The 17423-nt window shown below is 32.8% G+C and overlaps 2 protein-coding genes across 2 annotated transcripts in view; one reads left to right on the plus strand and one right to left on the minus strand.

The window, feature by feature from the left end:
* CTNNA3 (catenin alpha 3) overlaps positions 1-17423 on the plus strand; it is a 1729751-nt gene that overhangs the window by 594998 nt on the left and 1117330 nt on the right.
* Positions 11552-17423, minus strand: part of LRRTM3 (leucine rich repeat transmembrane neuronal 3) — a 185357-nt gene continuing 179485 nt past the window's right edge. The window contains exon 3 of the mRNA XM_036828187.1: positions 11552-16336. Coding sequence (XP_036684082.1) covers positions 16127-16336 — 210 coding nt within the window. The 3' untranslated portion in view covers positions 11552-16126. The remainder of the gene's footprint in view (positions 16337-17423) is intronic.

Below are 17423 nucleotides of genomic sequence, written 5' to 3' on the forward strand. Positions count from 1 at the left end.
TTATGAAGAAGACATCTCTGTTTTTACAAAGGTTGTACAGAATTGAAATGTAATTTACAAGCTTGCCTGAATGTAAGTCAAATCTATAAATGTAGAGGCCTTATATTCCAAAATTTTAATTTATTAAACATATTAGTTTTAGATATATAGTTAGTACATTAATACCCATTTATTCTTTCTTTAATTTTCAAAGAAATTTCATGAAATAGGAATTATACAATAATTGGGAACAGAATGCAATATCTGACATACACTTTCTTGATTTTCCTTTTCTTGCATTTGAGCTCTTTTCTCTGATTTTAAGGAATAACAGGGCACTAGGACTTTCAAATAAAGATGGGATTTGCATGCCAAGTGAGGATTATTATATTTTAAGTTTGTCTTTATTGCGTGCTTCATAAATCTGGCAGTTGGGCTATTGTCTAGCCATATAAATACACATGAAATGTTAAATGTAAATGAATTAATATATTTTGTGGACAAAATATTATTTTTCCTTTATGAATTTTTTATGATCTATGACTGAAGTTAATCATGATTAAATTTTGGACAAGATATGAAAACTACATTCATTTTACATCTCAATTTGGGAGATTTTGTTCATATTTATTTCATAGTTTATTAACATGGTACCTAAAACCTACATTTTAAGTTTCAGAATTTAACTCACATATTAACCCCAATTCTCTGAATGTAAGTAGAAGGAGACACTTAAAGAGGATCATGAAATCACGTTGAAGATATTTTCATATGGGTAAACTTGTATGTACCTGAAAAAAATATTGTCTCTTTTTGATTTGGGGCTGGGATTGGAGGGGTAGATGGGCAGCTCAGAAAGAGGAGTTTAGGCTATAAAGGAAGTGAAGGAATGAATGTTTGGAATATAGTTATCATGGTTTATGGTCTACAAGCTATACCTAGGTTAACTTTAAGGTAAAATTTAATATTAGAAAATAGTTAAGAGCCACTTAATGACAACCTATAGACTTTTGGCTTACTCTAAGAAAATACTTTTTAAAAATTCTTGAGAACTTCATTTTTAACCCTCATTAGCTCTTTTGATAATATACTTTGTTAGTGTCGTTAATCCAGCACCTGAGAATATGTTTCTACTGGTGGAAAATATATTGAAATGTATGTCTTGCTTTGCTTAGTGATCTTTATATCTGAAGAACAGTATATGGGAGAAGGGAGAAGGAGTGTGCTGTGTGAGTGTGTGTCTATGTGTATGTGTCTGTAAGTTTGTTTGTTTCTATAGCTCATAAGGAAGATAAAAATTAAGGAATGGGAAATCTAAAGATGATGAGATAGTGGAAAGTAGGCATGATGCTATAAAGAAATAAACGAGTATTCCGAAATTTAGATTATACCACTGTTGCAATAAGAATCAAAAATACTTTTAGAATAGCAATTCTATTTTATTTCCTTATACATTTCGCTCCCTAACAAATAATTTGAGCCTGCTTATAACAAAAGATATATGAAATAAAATTAACAAACTAGGCTTACAAAGAGGAAATAATATAAAAAAAGAAGAAAGCCAGGATGCTCAACAGGGAAGTTAACCTGGTTACCATGTTATCAGGTGTACCCTAGCTGTGGGTTCCTGAGCGGAGATGTAAAGATAGGAAGTGTTACACGGCTCTAGCATTCATTGAGGACAAAGCACAGCCATATGTCCGGGGTGCCGGGGCCGGGGGTGGGGTTCCCTCAACCTAATTCTGAAATAAAATTTCTCACATGCTCTTTTAAAAAATATGTTTTATAATGTGATGAATATTTTCCTTTACAATAGTTCCAATTAAATGTAGAAGCATATTCCCAAAGGCTTTTCTTATATGGACCTGTAGTACATTTTGAGGGAAGACTCTAGTGTATGTGGAGCATATTATGCAGCAAAATAGAAAAATTGTTGAATGTTGAATAGAATGTTCAATAGAATGTTGTTGAATAGAAAAGATAAAATTGATTTCAGAGTTAGAGATGAAAACTTCAAGGGAAATGTCTCTCTGCTCTAAAAATAATTGAAAAATGGGATGAAATAAGTCTTCTGGCCTTAATTCTTAAGACCAAGAATTCCTTCTCTCTGAAGTATAAATCTGCCTCTATTATCTTTCTTTACCTGCTCTGTTTCCCTCTATCTCAGAAAAAAAAACGAGGTAAACTTGATCAAGTAAACGGTAATAAGATTCACTCTACAGTGATTATATAAATGTATTCTGCATCTACTTAAAATTCAGATTTCAGTTTCCAGTTGCATAAATTTAAGATATGGATCAATTCCACAAGGGGAAAAGGCAGAAAATGAAAAGAAAAAAAATAAGACAACAGAACCAAGTCAGTTAAAATATTTTAATTACACCCCAAATCAAAGGAAGCTATGGAAAAGCCTGGGAAAGAAGAAATTTTTATGGAAGCTTATGATTTTAGATCTGGTATGAAATAAGACAATTACAAAATATCTATAATATACTGAAAAGGATGGAAAATGAAGGTGTATTATCATAATTACCAGTTATAAATAAATCAGTTGTTCATTATTTCCATTCAGAGAACAAACTGACAACAATATCTATTCAATGAGTGAATGATTCAGTTAATAGTTTTTCATGTCTCATTTCTGACACTTTTTGGGGAGATAAAAATACTGAAGTGATTGAAATACACTGTGCTGGAGTGACTTGGACATAATTTATTATTAACAGTTACTCTTATTTCTAAAAAAATTTTTAATTTTTTTTCTCTGGAATGAAATAGCTTAAATGCTAGATGCTTCAGGGTTTGCTTTGGTAAGAACCTTACCATTTGGGAATTTCATAAGCAGTAACAGGTGAATAGTGTGGATATTTTTCATGTATTAAAAATTTATACCGGTATTCCTGAGGAGATTGGTGTGTTCTCTGGGATACCATGACTCTAGGCAGAAGAGGGAATGTCCTGCAGTGGATTTCTTTTTGTCTTACTGTCCATTACAGTACCACATGTAAATACACTCCAGTGGACGACTTTGTATCACATAATGGTTTGACAGAAATAATCTTAAGTTATATTTTAATATATATATATATTTTTTAGCAATTCTCATTAGCAAGCTTCTGGATCTTTCATAAATACACACATATAGTCACATAAAGCCAAGTCATTGAATATTCAAGGGATTTGTGGAAGTCCTAAAATCCAGCCACAAGCAAAGAGCTCCTTTTATGAAAAGTGTCAAAGGATCTTTTTAAAAGGGAAGATTTGGGCCTTATCTGAATGTTTTTAAGCTCTGGGATATTCAATTTATTGAAAAAAAGACTTACTTTGAAAGCTAGGTTTGGTTGTTAGATCTGGAACTAAGTTAAATAGAACCTTATTGGCGCGCTAATAGAACTGCATAATATTGTGTAATTGGACAATGTATGTTGCAAGATAAATTAATATAAACTTTTCCCCTTCAAGTCTTATCACCCTTGCTCACTATGTGGGCACACATATGCAATGAGAAATTTAATAGAAATAATAAAATGTAGCCTTTCTAGTGATCACTAGCTTAAAATATTTAATTATGCAGATGTTTTAGTCCATAAATTGTCACAAGTCCTTTTGGAAGTAGATGGGGTACAAGCCTGAAAAGGAGTGGTAGAAATCATCAAAGCCTTTTATTTTAGCTAGCATTAAACCCTATGAACCTGGAATTTCCAACCAGCAGATGGAGGTCTAATAGTATTTCTCAAAGCCTCTCTGGAGACTGTCCAATTATTTGCCATAACCATTCCATCCTGCTCTTATTGCACTCAGGAATGTAAATGTCAGTATTTCACACTAATTGTAACAGGGCCACATAAAATGAAAAGCAAATTTTCTTTGTAAACCAACTGGAGTTTCTCAGGCTAGATTTTGCTGCTTTTTGATAGGAATTAAGGACAGTCATGAAACTTCAGAAACCTAAAGGCTGTTGTAATTTTGTAGTCATTAAAAAATTATACAAAATTTTTAAAATGGGAAAAAATTATACACCCTACATATGTAACATTTCAAAGATAATATTCAACGTACTCATACTAAGAATATTTCAGGTATTTAATATAGTAGATAGTTCCAGTCTAATGAACTCAGTTTTACAGGCTCATTTACTACAATATAGCATGGGCTACACTATAGATAACTACCTAGAGTAAAAATTTATATGTAATTTATTTTTGAAAAAAATTATTTGAATATAATATACATTTCATTTCCGTATATAGGAATGTCATGGCTGCCTTTACCATACTGCACACTCTTCATAATCCACAAGAATATTTTAGGAGACCACTAAGAAACAAGTTCTTTGGCATTCACTAAAATAGCATTCTTCATGATGAACTCTCTTCATGTTAATATTGTTATATTCTGGAATTCTAATATTAAAATATATTCATTTTTATAAGTGGGAAGATCAGAAAACTGTGCCTTGAACTAGTTACTGAATTCGCTTCAACTATTTTGCCTCAGCTTAATGTAAGTTGCATTCTTGAGAATTTAATAAGAAATTGCCTTAAGCACCAAACAAACGGTGAAATCCTTTGGGAATAGTGGTAGTCTCATAAAGAGAGGAATTTGTTAAGGGAAAAACATATTTAAAGAAATGAAAAGTTAATGATATTGAGCAGCTACCAGAGCAACAGTGCTTATTGCTGTATCAGATGAACTGACCACTTTACTAATATTTTTCACTTTCTAAAAGAATTGTTTGATAGAATAGAATACAAAAGACCCTATTTATAACCTAATTCTCATTCACTTTAATATCAGTCATGTCATAACCAGTAAGTGGTGAAAATTTAAATTGCACAGGCAAATATACCTCTTCTACATTTTTTCACATATTCCTGAGGTTAGAACTGCAATATAGCCTTTTTGACACACACACACTGGATTTGCATGGGACATGTTAAAGCAAAATAAAAACATCTGACAATCCATTACACTTATTTACTTATTATTTAACAAAATTCATATGTCCTGAATTTACCGTGGAATGGATAAATTGAATACTTTTGATTGGAGGATTAAATTTAGGAAATTGTGGAAGCGGAAAATTTTTAAAAATCTTCTTTAGTATTTATACATGGAAAGAAACGGAGTAGCTAACTATCTGAGGAAAATACTAGACTCAGAAACTATCAGAGTTCTAGATTTCTAGAAGGTAATACTCATAAACATCTAAAATACCTCCCAACTATCATTAGGAGTGAGGAGTGGAGCCTGCAGGACAGGTGTGAGTTGTGTGACTGGCAAACTTGAGAATCCAGGGTCTCAAATGGCATTTACTTTGAGGACTTTTCTGATTTTCTTCCAGCAAAATTAATTATTTTTTCTCCATCAATCCTATAGCATCATGCATATACTTCATTTTTAGAAATATCACACTGAATTGTAATTATTTATTCACTTTTTTAAAAAATTAATTTATTTATTTTTGGCTGTGTTGGGTCTTCGTTTCTGTGCGAGGGCTTTCTCTAGTCTCGGCAAGCGGGGGCCACTCTTCATCGCGGTGCGTGGGCCTCTCACTATCGTGGCCTCTCTTGTTGCGGAACAGAGGCTCCAGACGCGCAGGCTCAGTAGTTGTGGCTCACGGGCCTAGTTGCTCCGCGGCATGTGGGATCTTCCCAGACCAGGGCCCAAACCCTTGTCCCCTGCATTGGCAGGCAGATTCTCAACCACTGCGCCACCAGCGAAGCCCCTATTTATTCACTTTTAAGCATTTGATCACTTTGTCACCTATCTTAGTCCTTGGCATGTTATAGTAAAAGCTGAATAAATACTTATTTGATTGAATTGAATTAAAAATGCCAAAGTAATTGTGGATATACTGTAAAGGATAATCCCTATAGAAAAGAACAGGCACTCAGAATAAATACCTGTGAATGAAAATTTATAACTGTCAAGTGACCACAGAGATAGCTGCAAGTTAATAGTCCAAATGATAAGTAAAATTTGATAGAAAGAGAATGTTTCTCAACGTCATTTGTGCTTTTAAAATATAACAGCTTTATTGACAGTTGTCTGTACTTTTAAGGCAGAAATAATTCTGCTTATTTTGTTAAATTTTGATGTGTTCATGAAATATTTTACTGTAGTGAAAATTAATATTGAGTAAATGTGAATTCTATTAGTGGGCCTGTTTTCTGTTGCCAAAGTGATTTTGATCATGACCTTTAATCATATTCTACTTTAGTTTCTTTATTTGTGAAATGTAGCAATCAGAAGTAAAAGTTGTGTTTACTTTTTGGAATAAAAATTATGGTTAATATTTACCAAGGTTAACATAAAGACTGAAGAGGTTGTAAAAAGAAAAAGTCAGTCAATTTGTGGGCCATTTTTTCACCTGATGCCGAACAGTAATTTGAGGATGTTATAATTATTAGCTTCTAAGAAATTATTTGATTTAATTCACATAATTATTTTAAATTAATAAAGTTGTCTGAATCAGTCTTCAAAATGCTTTATGAACATTTTAATGAAACAGATATAACATTTTCCACAAAGGATTAATACTATTTAACACCTCCCCGCCCCAAAGAAAAATGAAACACAATGAATAAATAGCAATATAAAGAGAAATAGAGTTGAGGAAAAGTTGGGAAATATTTATGTCCATCTAGAAAGGCCACAAGTTTGCTGTGGCCAGAGTAAAATTTGGGTCTGAACTTTTAGGCAATCAGGACAAAAATTGAGTTTGGTGTTTCTATGCTAGACAAACATGACTCTAACAAATACTATTGGAGTAACAAATGTGCATAAATAAAAACACAGTGTTCTTTCTTCACTTTCCTCTCTTCATTTTACCCATCTGAATACTGTTAGTCTTACATTCTATATTTCTATCTCAGTTCTCACTTTTGCCCAGAATTATCCCCAACAACTCTGCTAACTTTGATTTCATCTTCTGATTGCCATCTGCACTTACAGGTATTCAATTTAGCTTGATTTTTTTTTTTTTTTTTTTTTTTTTTTTGCTTAATATGAATGTCTTTTCTCTTTGCTGAGACTATAAGCCCCTTGAGAACAAGGACTATATCATATACTTTTTTATATCTCTCGAAGATTCTTGCTTTCCACTTGACATATATTGGTTATCTAATAAACACATCCATTATATTGATGTCTTCAGTTGTAGCCTTAAGTGAATAGACTTTTAAGTATTTGGCTTATGAAGAGGACTTTAAATGGGCAATTGGTAGGGGTCAGTTTGTCTGTATATCTATTATCTGAATTTGAATTCTTGTTCCACAATTTAGAAGCTGTATGTTATCAATACATAGTCACTTTGAGCAACATTTTCCTTATCTTCTTAAGGGATAACAATAGTACTTACTTCATAGGGTTATTATTAATCCTGTTAACCATATTAATGAGTATTAAATGAATTAATACAAGTAAAATGTTTAGAAAAGTAAACATTAAGTGTTAATTATTATCATTTTGTTTTAAAGCACTTAGTATTAAGTCATTATTTCTGGAAATAATTAAATTCTGGTGGCAATTATGGAGCACAGTCAATTGTCTGCCCTCAGAAAGTGAAAGTATATGACAATAAAACCATGTCATCATTATAGAGAATTATGTTTATATTCACAGTAGCTTGAAGGCATATACTTATCTGAAATCTATATTTGATTATTAAATTTAAAAGAAGTGACCCCAAACTACATGTTTTATATTACTTAAAGTATTTATCTGTTAAAAGACTCTTCTTCCTATCCCTTTATGGTAGTACCAAGGTGTCATATTAGTTCACACATTTTTCTTCCATAACTGGAATCAAATGCAAGGAAAACATTAATAAGGGCTACTACCCCAGCCTTATGTTATTCTTCCAGAAAATGATGAAGTACGACAAGGGTTCATTGTGAAATAGCCATGTCTAAAATCCGACAATGGTTCAAGAAACTCAAGTTTGGAGTTTGTTAAGGAGGAACTGGCAAAGAGTTTTGAAGGATGTCCAGTACACTGATCTTAAGATTTCATCAAATCCAAAGGTGAAAAATTGTCCACCTCACAAAGATCTCAGGTTTTTCTCCAGATAGCTGAAGTTCAGAGATATTCAGTGTCTTTCCTTAGACCTCTTTGTTATAAGTGTAGTCAGAGTAGAGCTGGGTTGGGTCTCTAGGCTCTTGGCTCAAGGCAATAATTTCCTTATTTTATAAATGAATGTAAAATAACACCCATAGATAATGAATATTACAAGTGTCTTGGTCAAGAACTGCTAGAGAGGACTTTAAAAACCATATTTCCAGCTTCCCACTGCGGTGGACATGCTATTCCAGTAATTGCGTTATAGCAGAGCAGAACGAATAGGGTTGATCCAGTCTTTCACCATGTTTTCATCAGACTGTTTAGGGCATTGTCTTTATGTATCTGTAATTGAAAGCAAATATATCATTGATGTAAAACAGTAAGCACAGATGGAGTATATTTAAAACACAGTTCATTTCTCAACATCAGAATCTGACTAGGTATATATGAATTAATGTAATCACTCATGGTTGAAAGCAGCAATTTGGGGCTTATATTTGGGCTATTTCAAAATGGATCTTGAAAAGTTCATTTGGTATTTAGTTTGAATCTTTTATTCTGACTTTTCAGTTTTTCTCAGGAGAAATAATAGTGATAGTTAAAGTATTTTTTATCCTTAGTATTCTCTCTTTCGGTAGAATTAATTCTGTCTATCTATTTAATATGTATTGCCATCACAAATATCTGTTTGTTTTTATGTTCCTAATGTCCATATTGGTTTTTACTGATGACATTTGATGACATAAATGTTATTGTAAATTTTAATTATTAGTCTCAAATTTTAAAATTACTTGCAGGCTATCTAATGAGAATAAATCACATTTCTTTTACCTACCTCTCGGTATGTGTAGTTTTTTTGTCTTCTTCATTGTCCTTTACCACATCTTCAACCCAGATACAAGGAGCGTCTTTGTTGTTCCAAATCAGAATTACTTTAGATATTTCAGTTATAATTTCTGTATGGTGGTCGTGGTGCCAGGATGAACAGATGTAATGATATTAGATTCAGGATGCTAGAGCTTCTGTCTTTGCTGGATTCATTAATTGTTTTAAATTTATAGCATAGTTTTATCACAGTTGTAGTAGTGGCAATTTTTAGTAGAATTGTGACTTACAGAGTATTTTACTGGCTCTTGAATCCCACGTGGATTATTAAAAAATGTTTTTTACATGGATGTTACATATTCAGATAGTGTGATGGAGTAAAATGATAATGTAACTTCCCAATTATATTACCTTGGGCTTGTGGAAGTTCAGGGAGAAATAGGAGAGATTGTTAGTCCAGTGGTTTAATAAAATTCTCCTAGAGACACTAATGGAATCAAGGCACTATTTAATAATCATTTGTTAATAGCTGAAACTAAGGAAGATTTATTTGAAGATGTGAATTTAAAAATAAATGTAAAAAATTTTATTTGGCCACCTGCGCATAATGATGAAAACATTTGTATTACCTTCACAAGGAAAATTATATTTATTTTTAGTTTAAACTATATATTATTGAATATGTTCTGAGTAACAGGAGAAGCAGAATCTACATTGTTATAGAGGTTATCTTCCTGCCTCCTTTATGTAATGTGCTCCCAGATCCCATATCACTTGTGTAAGTCATGGTACTTCTACAAAAAATATCCCCACATAAAATCATCAAAGGAAATATTCTGCAACCTAAGCCATGTCATTGCCAGTTAACATTTTCTGACTGTAGATGATTGGTCTTTTTTTCACATTGTCATTGCACTGGTTACTTTATTGACTTTATCTATATCATTTTTGCTTCAATTGACAACCTTCCCTCCATCTTTGGCCAGTTGAAGTTTATATTATGGATATTTACTTATCATATTTTTGTCATAAGTTTATAATATGCTAGGAAAATTGGAAATGAAAATACAACATGAGTATTTGGGAGTATTTATTTTTTGAAGGATTTTTTCTTTCAAATGTTCATGCTTTTTAGGAAACAATGTATAAAACTTCAAGAAAATAATGGATATTTCTTTCCATTAAGTTGCGGACTTGGGATATTGAAGGAAATCTCTACACAGTGTGAAATAGCTTATGCAATTTTTCTGTTTAGGAATAGGAAAGTACATTCTTTTCCTCCTGTCTCCACACCCCTTATTAAAATATATGAGCCTAATTATATTGATTGTGGTCTTTGTTAACATTTGAAAATGTGCTATTGGGTGGTAGGAGCACATTCTTAGAGTCAGGAGCGCTGGATTTGAATCCCCAACTCTACTCTATAAGCCTTGGCAAATTATTGAGCTACCATGATTCTTATTTTCCTTTTTTTAAAATGGTAGTTGTACCTGTTTCCTAAGATGGTTTGAGAATGAGATGAGGACAACACAATGCCTATTACATCATAAATTAGTCCTTCCTCTCTCCCCAATTCCAGCTTTTCAACAGTTAACTTATTACTTGCTTTCATGGATAATAATATAAGTGAATAACACAGCTGATTTAAGATGGTTTTCAGAGATTTCTGTTGGAAGAGCTAGTGGGGAGCAAAATCTATAAATAACACAGTTTGTTAGGAAACAACCTGACCATTTTATGTATAGTTGTCCTTTGTTGCACATTCTTCTAATCAAGAAAAATGTTCATCCAGGCTTAGCAAACTAGATTCACATTGGAATAGGAAAGCACAAGAAGAATTTTAGACTAGAATAAAAAGCAACTGAATCGCTTGGCAAAAGTAAATTCATCTGAATAATATTTTGCAAAATTTAGCATGCCTTAGAGATTAGCTCCAGAGATTCTGACTCAGTAAATCTAGTATGGATCCAAGGGATTTGGGCTCATTTTGATTTCTTAATAGTAGCTTTGACGCTATGATAGGTGACAAAAGTTTAAACCAATAACTAGAAAAAATATAACTTGTCAACTTTATCCATTCATATTATTTTAATAGTGTTTTTCATATTAGTCCAGATAAATAAATTCCCTAACTGAAACTGACTGAAAATGATCACTCTAGTGTCTATAGACCTGCTCAGAACTAGAGAGTCCTTTCTTTTATACAGTCTGAGGTAGAGACTGCACCATAGAACCTTTAAGGCCATGTGCTGCATTATGCAACACAAGATATGTGTAAATCAGTTTACAAAAGATAAATTAGTGAGTGGTGTTTCAGATTAGAAAACAAGAAGGATTTACTTCAAGGGTCCTTTATCATATAGTCCCTTAATGTATTTGAAATATTATTTGATTTATACAAAATAAAATGTCACTTAGTTTTTTGGGAAGACATATATCATATAAAAGAAAATCTATAAATAGATGGGAGAAAGGAGGAAGAAATTCAAGAGTTCTCTAAGTCCTAGATGGCTGAGGCACTCTTTTGCTTTAAGGTCACCATCTTTAATAGAAAGGTAAATAATCAACTGTGGACTTTTTTAAACATCAATTTTACCCTAACTTAAAAATGTTACATATAAGCCTCTTATCTCATACTAAAATCATTATGTAAGCCATGAGAGACCTTTACAGGTAACCCATCACCGTTTTGGTATATATTTTTTAAATTTTCAAATATTTCTTCCCCATTACAGTTGATAGTAAAATGAAGCACAATTGCTGATTGTCAGTCTACTCCACCCTTGTGGGTATGTCAGGGTTTTGAAAGCCTTGACCGTGGATCCTCTGCCTTTGGTACCTCTCTAGTTAGGGACAGCTGTGGTGAGTTGAGAAGGTAATAAAAGTAGTTGGAGGCTCTTACTTGCTGCAAGACTAACTTATCTGGATTTCTTACTGTATTATCAACCCATCTGGACCTCGGGACTTTTTATGTGTTACGAGGTGGTTATACCATTACCCTGACTGATAAACTGTTAAGAGCTATGCTAATGTAAGATGTTATTGTGTCTACTCTAGAGATTTATTATCCTTTTTCCTGAGGCTGAATATCTGCTGGTTCTGTTACTTTTTCCTTCATTGGCTACCGTCTACCCAGCAGAAAATCTACGTCTGATTTTCTTTCTTCCAGCTTACTAATCATTCACATCAGGTACCTGTTTTCATGCTTCCAGTTTCTTTACTTATTTTTAATGTTGAGTTTCAGAGATGATATCTGTCTTCCAGTCAGGAGCAGAGAAAAACATATATTCTTAATCCCATATACAGTGGTTTTATTTTAGAAAATATTTTTGCAAAAAAGATTCTATTTCTAAGCAGTTTGTGGAGTCATAGTCATACTGATCTGATTTCAAGTTAGGATTATGTCATTTGTCTTGAATGTTAAATTTGGGCAAGTTTTCTTTCCTTCTAAAAATATAATTTATATGAAAATCTGTCTGATTTTGTGGTTTTGGGAGTAGGGATAGAGACTTGATAAAATGAGCTGATCAAAAATATTATTTGCTTATTAGCATATGTTTTTGCATCTGTACATCAGTTTGGATGAATTACATTTCATTTTTATTGGAATGAGAATAGAGAAAATTATTCTCTATTAAGATAGATGTAAGAATTCATGGTTCAATAAGTATTTTTGCTGAAACAAAAAAGGAAAAAAAGAAAATTACAAAGGTTTTTCCAATTAGCTCTGAATTGAATGTGTGTTCAGTTGAACATGTGTTAAACATATGTTCAACGTTGCACTATGAATCTGTTTTATAACTCTATGCATAATCTCGATTTTGATCTTTGATTTTTTTGTTTTTGTTTTTGTTTTTTTTTTATGCTTCTCAATTTTATTCTGTACCTTGGGGACTATATACATCCAGTTCTTGGAAGCAACCGTTCTACACATTTACAAATGATGTGATTTGTTAAGAAATTTATGACTTGTTATACTTTTTGAATAAAGAGTTTTAATGTGAGAGCCCAGAGTAGCACACAGAAAGAGTCTATTTAGCCCATATATTATACAGATAGAGGAACTGAGTTAAATTAGGGATTACTAAACAACATGTCAAACATTTTTTCATTCTATTTACTATCTGGAAATTGGGACTTTCATTCTATTTACTATCTGGAAATTCTCTGGCCCTGATCAGAGAGGGAAGGCTTTTAGTATAGTGGAAAGACTAATACGGTCTGAATTTTGAGAGTAGTTCAGCTCCACCAATTATTAGCCCTGTGTTCTTGGGCAAGTCTCAACTTCTTTGAGATTAATGTGTCTTCATAGATTGGTTATGAAGGGAAAATGAGATAATTTATGTGGAATATGGTTTGTAAACTTCAAAACACTGCTTAAATGTGTTTGCTGTAGCTACCGCTGTTATTGTAACCATGTTGGGCTGAACTGCATTTTTCAACTCCAAACATAGAAACATTTCAGTTGTTTAAAGAGGTGAGTAGTAGACAGGAAAGAAGACATGGGGTGGTTAGAAAGAGGAAATGGGAGATTACTGAATTCTGAAAAAGACAGATTAGAAATAGGGATTTTAGACACAAATATATAAATTGCAAATGTATGGTAAAGATTCCAGACACAATCTCCTCTAGCAGGTTTTCATTTCCGCAAAGCCCCCACACCCCGGGACATGGCAGAATAAAAATTAAGCAAACAAGTAACCCAACATCTTTTTTTTTTTTCCTGTTAAAGATCCTTTGGGTTTAATTTCAAATATGACAAATACCAAAATTCTTAGTTTATTTGGCTCTTAATGTACGTAATAAGTCCTCCGATGCACAGAGCTAAGAGCTCCCATGCACCTGGTTCCAAGGTGACTGCTTCTATTTATAGTTGTTCACTTCAGATGAACTTAAAATGTTTAAGAAAGAAAGCAGTTTGCTTCAGGAAATAAAGGGTATATATTTGTGAGGCTCCCTGGAACCTTTAAAATTTCTAAAAATCATTTGTCAGTTTGAAAATGTCTGGAAAGAGAAGATATAAAATGCTTATTTACACAAATTAAAAGATATTTGAATCTTTGCAAGGACAACTTCTATGAGAAAAAATTGCAAGTGACATTTTGGTTTACATAATAAATAAAATTTTGCATCAGATTTCAGATCCACACATAATAGATTTATAGTTAACCCTCTATAGATTTGCAAACTGCAAAGCAAAATACCAGTGTAGAGGATTAAGAATACTCTGACAATAATACAGTGCAAGGAAATCAGAAATTGAAAAAAAGAGATTAAAATTAAACTAAAAATGACAAAATTTTCTGAATAGCAAATAATTTATGCAAAATATGTTACAAAATCTGGAATGCCAAATAGTTGATACAAGTGCTGTGACATTTAGTTTCATTTAAATTAGTAAGAGAGTTTGCTCTTCCAACATTTTGTTTCTTTCCCTTCTGACAGTATATTTTCAACAAAAATTTGCTCTTGATTTTTTAAATTCATTCTCTTTGAACCTGCCCTTAAATTTGCCATGATAAACCTGCATAAAACTACACTTTTGAATTTCTTTGGAAGAAATTTAAAAAATTGAAAGTTTGACATCGGTTTTCACAGATTCTTTTCTTCATTGTTTTTGACTGTGTTTGATCCCTATTAGATTGACATCCTCTCAACCTATTTTTGATGTCATGAATTAAAAATGACAGCATAAAAAAAGCACTTCTCCTAGTGTAACAGCAATTGAAACTTGTAGTTTTATATTAAAAAAAAAACACAAAAGGATGTGTGAATACCATAGATAAAATAACAATATTTTCAAACAGTGACCTGTGTCAAGCAAACAACAGAAACAAGTTGATTATTTCAGCTTCTGAAAAGTCAGGTTTTCATAATTTGATTGAATTAACTTTATAATACAATTGGATAATCGATATATGATCCGGGGTGGTTTCAAATTACTCTGGATTATTTTTCAGATAATTTGGAGGTGAATCTCATTATGAATAGCAATATAAACAATGTAGAACATATTAAGGATGTTTACAGTCTACCTGCGTGATAAAGTTCCACCATGGCTCCTATCTGTATTGAATCAGCTGTAGATGTTTAGAGTTCTCTCCCAGGAGAAAATGGATGTAGCACACAAAGTGAAAATTTTCATATATTTCCTTTCAGATGTTCCTAAAATACAGCCTCACCATTCTAAATGGGAAATTGTCTTAAAACCAGGCACATTTTGCACTGATGGTTATTTTTAGGTAAACCACTTTGGGTTAATTAAGAGAAAAATTGCTACTGTACAATTATTATGCTTTATCCTCCCACCTTGGCCTGAAGTAATGAGAAGTAACAGAGTTTTTCTTTGTCACTGGCAGCTGCACCTTTTAAGTATATCAAACTCTGTTGCTGTGGTTACGGCCTTTGTTTCCAGTGATGTTTTGTCCATGCTTCCCCCCACCCTTAACAATGGGTTACTCAAAAGAATGAAATAATGAGTCATTCATTCAGAAATACGTTGTTAAAATATCCCTCTTTATCATTACATTTCACTGCTTAGAAACTAGGCTGTAATTCAAGGCAACAGTTAAGTCTGAGAAGTGTTAAAAAATCTTTGATTTTTTTTCATTTATAAGAAAGACCTGTCTATGTAATTGAAGAACTTCTTACAAGTCTCAACAAACCCTTTTTGGTTAATGTATTATTTCTGGACCAAGTAGATAAAATTCTACGCCGTAAGCATGATAAAAATCGTGCATGTTTTGCACAGCACAGAATTTGAGAGTCAAGGTTTCTGGGCACAAAAGCAGTAACAAAACAGTCCCTACAAAACTGAGTAACTCTGAATAACACAAGAAATAATTTTTGTTAATTTAAAATTTTAGAAACTGAAATACATAAAGTTTGTAAAGTAAAATGTAATTAAATTATGGTACTGTACATACGAGTTGTTTCTATAATTGAAACTTTACAATATGAAAAATACATTAGCTCTGTACAGTTTTTACAGGTAGGTAGGATGAGTTTTGAGAAAAAAAGTTTTTTTTTCAGGGTCATACTGTAAGTCAAAAAAATACTGCACAACTTAGCTAATTATAAAGTGTAGAGTTGAAACAATTCATGTCTTCTTTATTTCATGAATCAATCTTGGATTTTTTGTTTATTTTAACAGGGGATTGTTTTCTTTTGTTTTAGAGTCCACAATGAACAAATCTTCCTCATTTTGTCCTTGAGGTTACAAAGTTTGATGGCAACCCTTGGTTACCAATTAGCTCAGTTAAGCCAGCTGCTGTTTATGGTCACTGATTCGGCCAGCTGTTGTGATTGTGCTCAGGTCCAGCTCAGTCTCTAGGTGTGTTTCCATCGTATCTTCCTGTGCATTCGTTTCAAAGGATTTATGAGAGAGAAGTTCATGATGCACCCCACAGTAACTTATTGTGGGCTGGTCGTATGCCAGAAAAGTTGACACATTCATTGATAAAGGTATCTGGGGAAAAAAGATACGAGAAAAGTCAGTTATAAAAAGACAACTTTGGGGGCAAGATTTGGGGAATGTGAAGTGCTGACTTGACTAACTTCCATGGGTATATCTGTGGCTCAAGAGTCCCCCGCTATCTCACTAATGTCCCTCATTCTCATACTAGCACGCAGAATGCAACAGTTCTAAAGCCTGAGATGGAGCTGCTCAATTCTTAACTAGAACCTTCAGGTAAATAGGAACCTAAGCGATTCTGAAAATACTAAAAGTTTTGTTAGAAAAGTCAGAAGAATGCTTTTCCTCAGTGAGGTAAATTTGTGGTTTTGGAACTAAGAAAAATATTATTTGGTTACTTATGGTACTGGAATACAATTGAACAGTGGTTCTCAAACTTTATCATGCATAAAAATCACCTCCCCCTTCTTCAGCTCCAACATCCACTTCCCTGATTTTTTTTTAATTTAGTAGGTCTGAGGTGGGACCTGTAATTTGCATTCCTTATAGTTCCCATATGATACTGGTGCTGTTAATCCACACACCACACTTTGAGAACCACTGCAGAAGAGAATTGTCTACGCAAGTCATTCTGGCTCTTCTTACCCAATAACTTCTTTTTTTTTTTTTTTTTTTTCCCCCACATTTTAAAGTGTTTTTACCTATATGATCTGGATACTATAACTTAATATTATTTCAGAAAAGCTATAACATTGTAACATGCTATGAAATAAAGAGTAGGGTTATCTTCATGATGGTCTTTTTTAAAAAGCACCTTTTCTTCACTCCCATAGGTGCTCTTTTGGACAGTAGCAATGATGGTGCCTGACTGTGCCATGATTGTCGAAATAGTCCTGTACTCCTGTGGCTTTGTCACAGCTTGGCCACTGTCAGTAAAGATTGTGGCTACGTATCCCCTGTCAATACCTTCTTAATATTTATTTTGCCGTGAGCATTCTTTGAAACATTAATGTCTGTAGCTTGATTCATATATCTAAAAACTAAGGTTTAGAGAACTCCCAGGAAAAAACTCTGGCTTCTGTGAAAGTCTAAAAGCAACAAAGGATGATGCTAGTTTGAAGGAATCAGTGATATATATGTG

This window comes from Balaenoptera musculus, chromosome 16 (genome assembly GCF_009873245.2).
Source record: "Balaenoptera musculus isolate JJ_BM4_2016_0621 chromosome 16, mBalMus1.pri.v3, whole genome shotgun sequence".
Classification (NCBI taxonomy): Eukaryota; Metazoa; Chordata; class Mammalia; order Artiodactyla; family Balaenopteridae; genus Balaenoptera; species Balaenoptera musculus.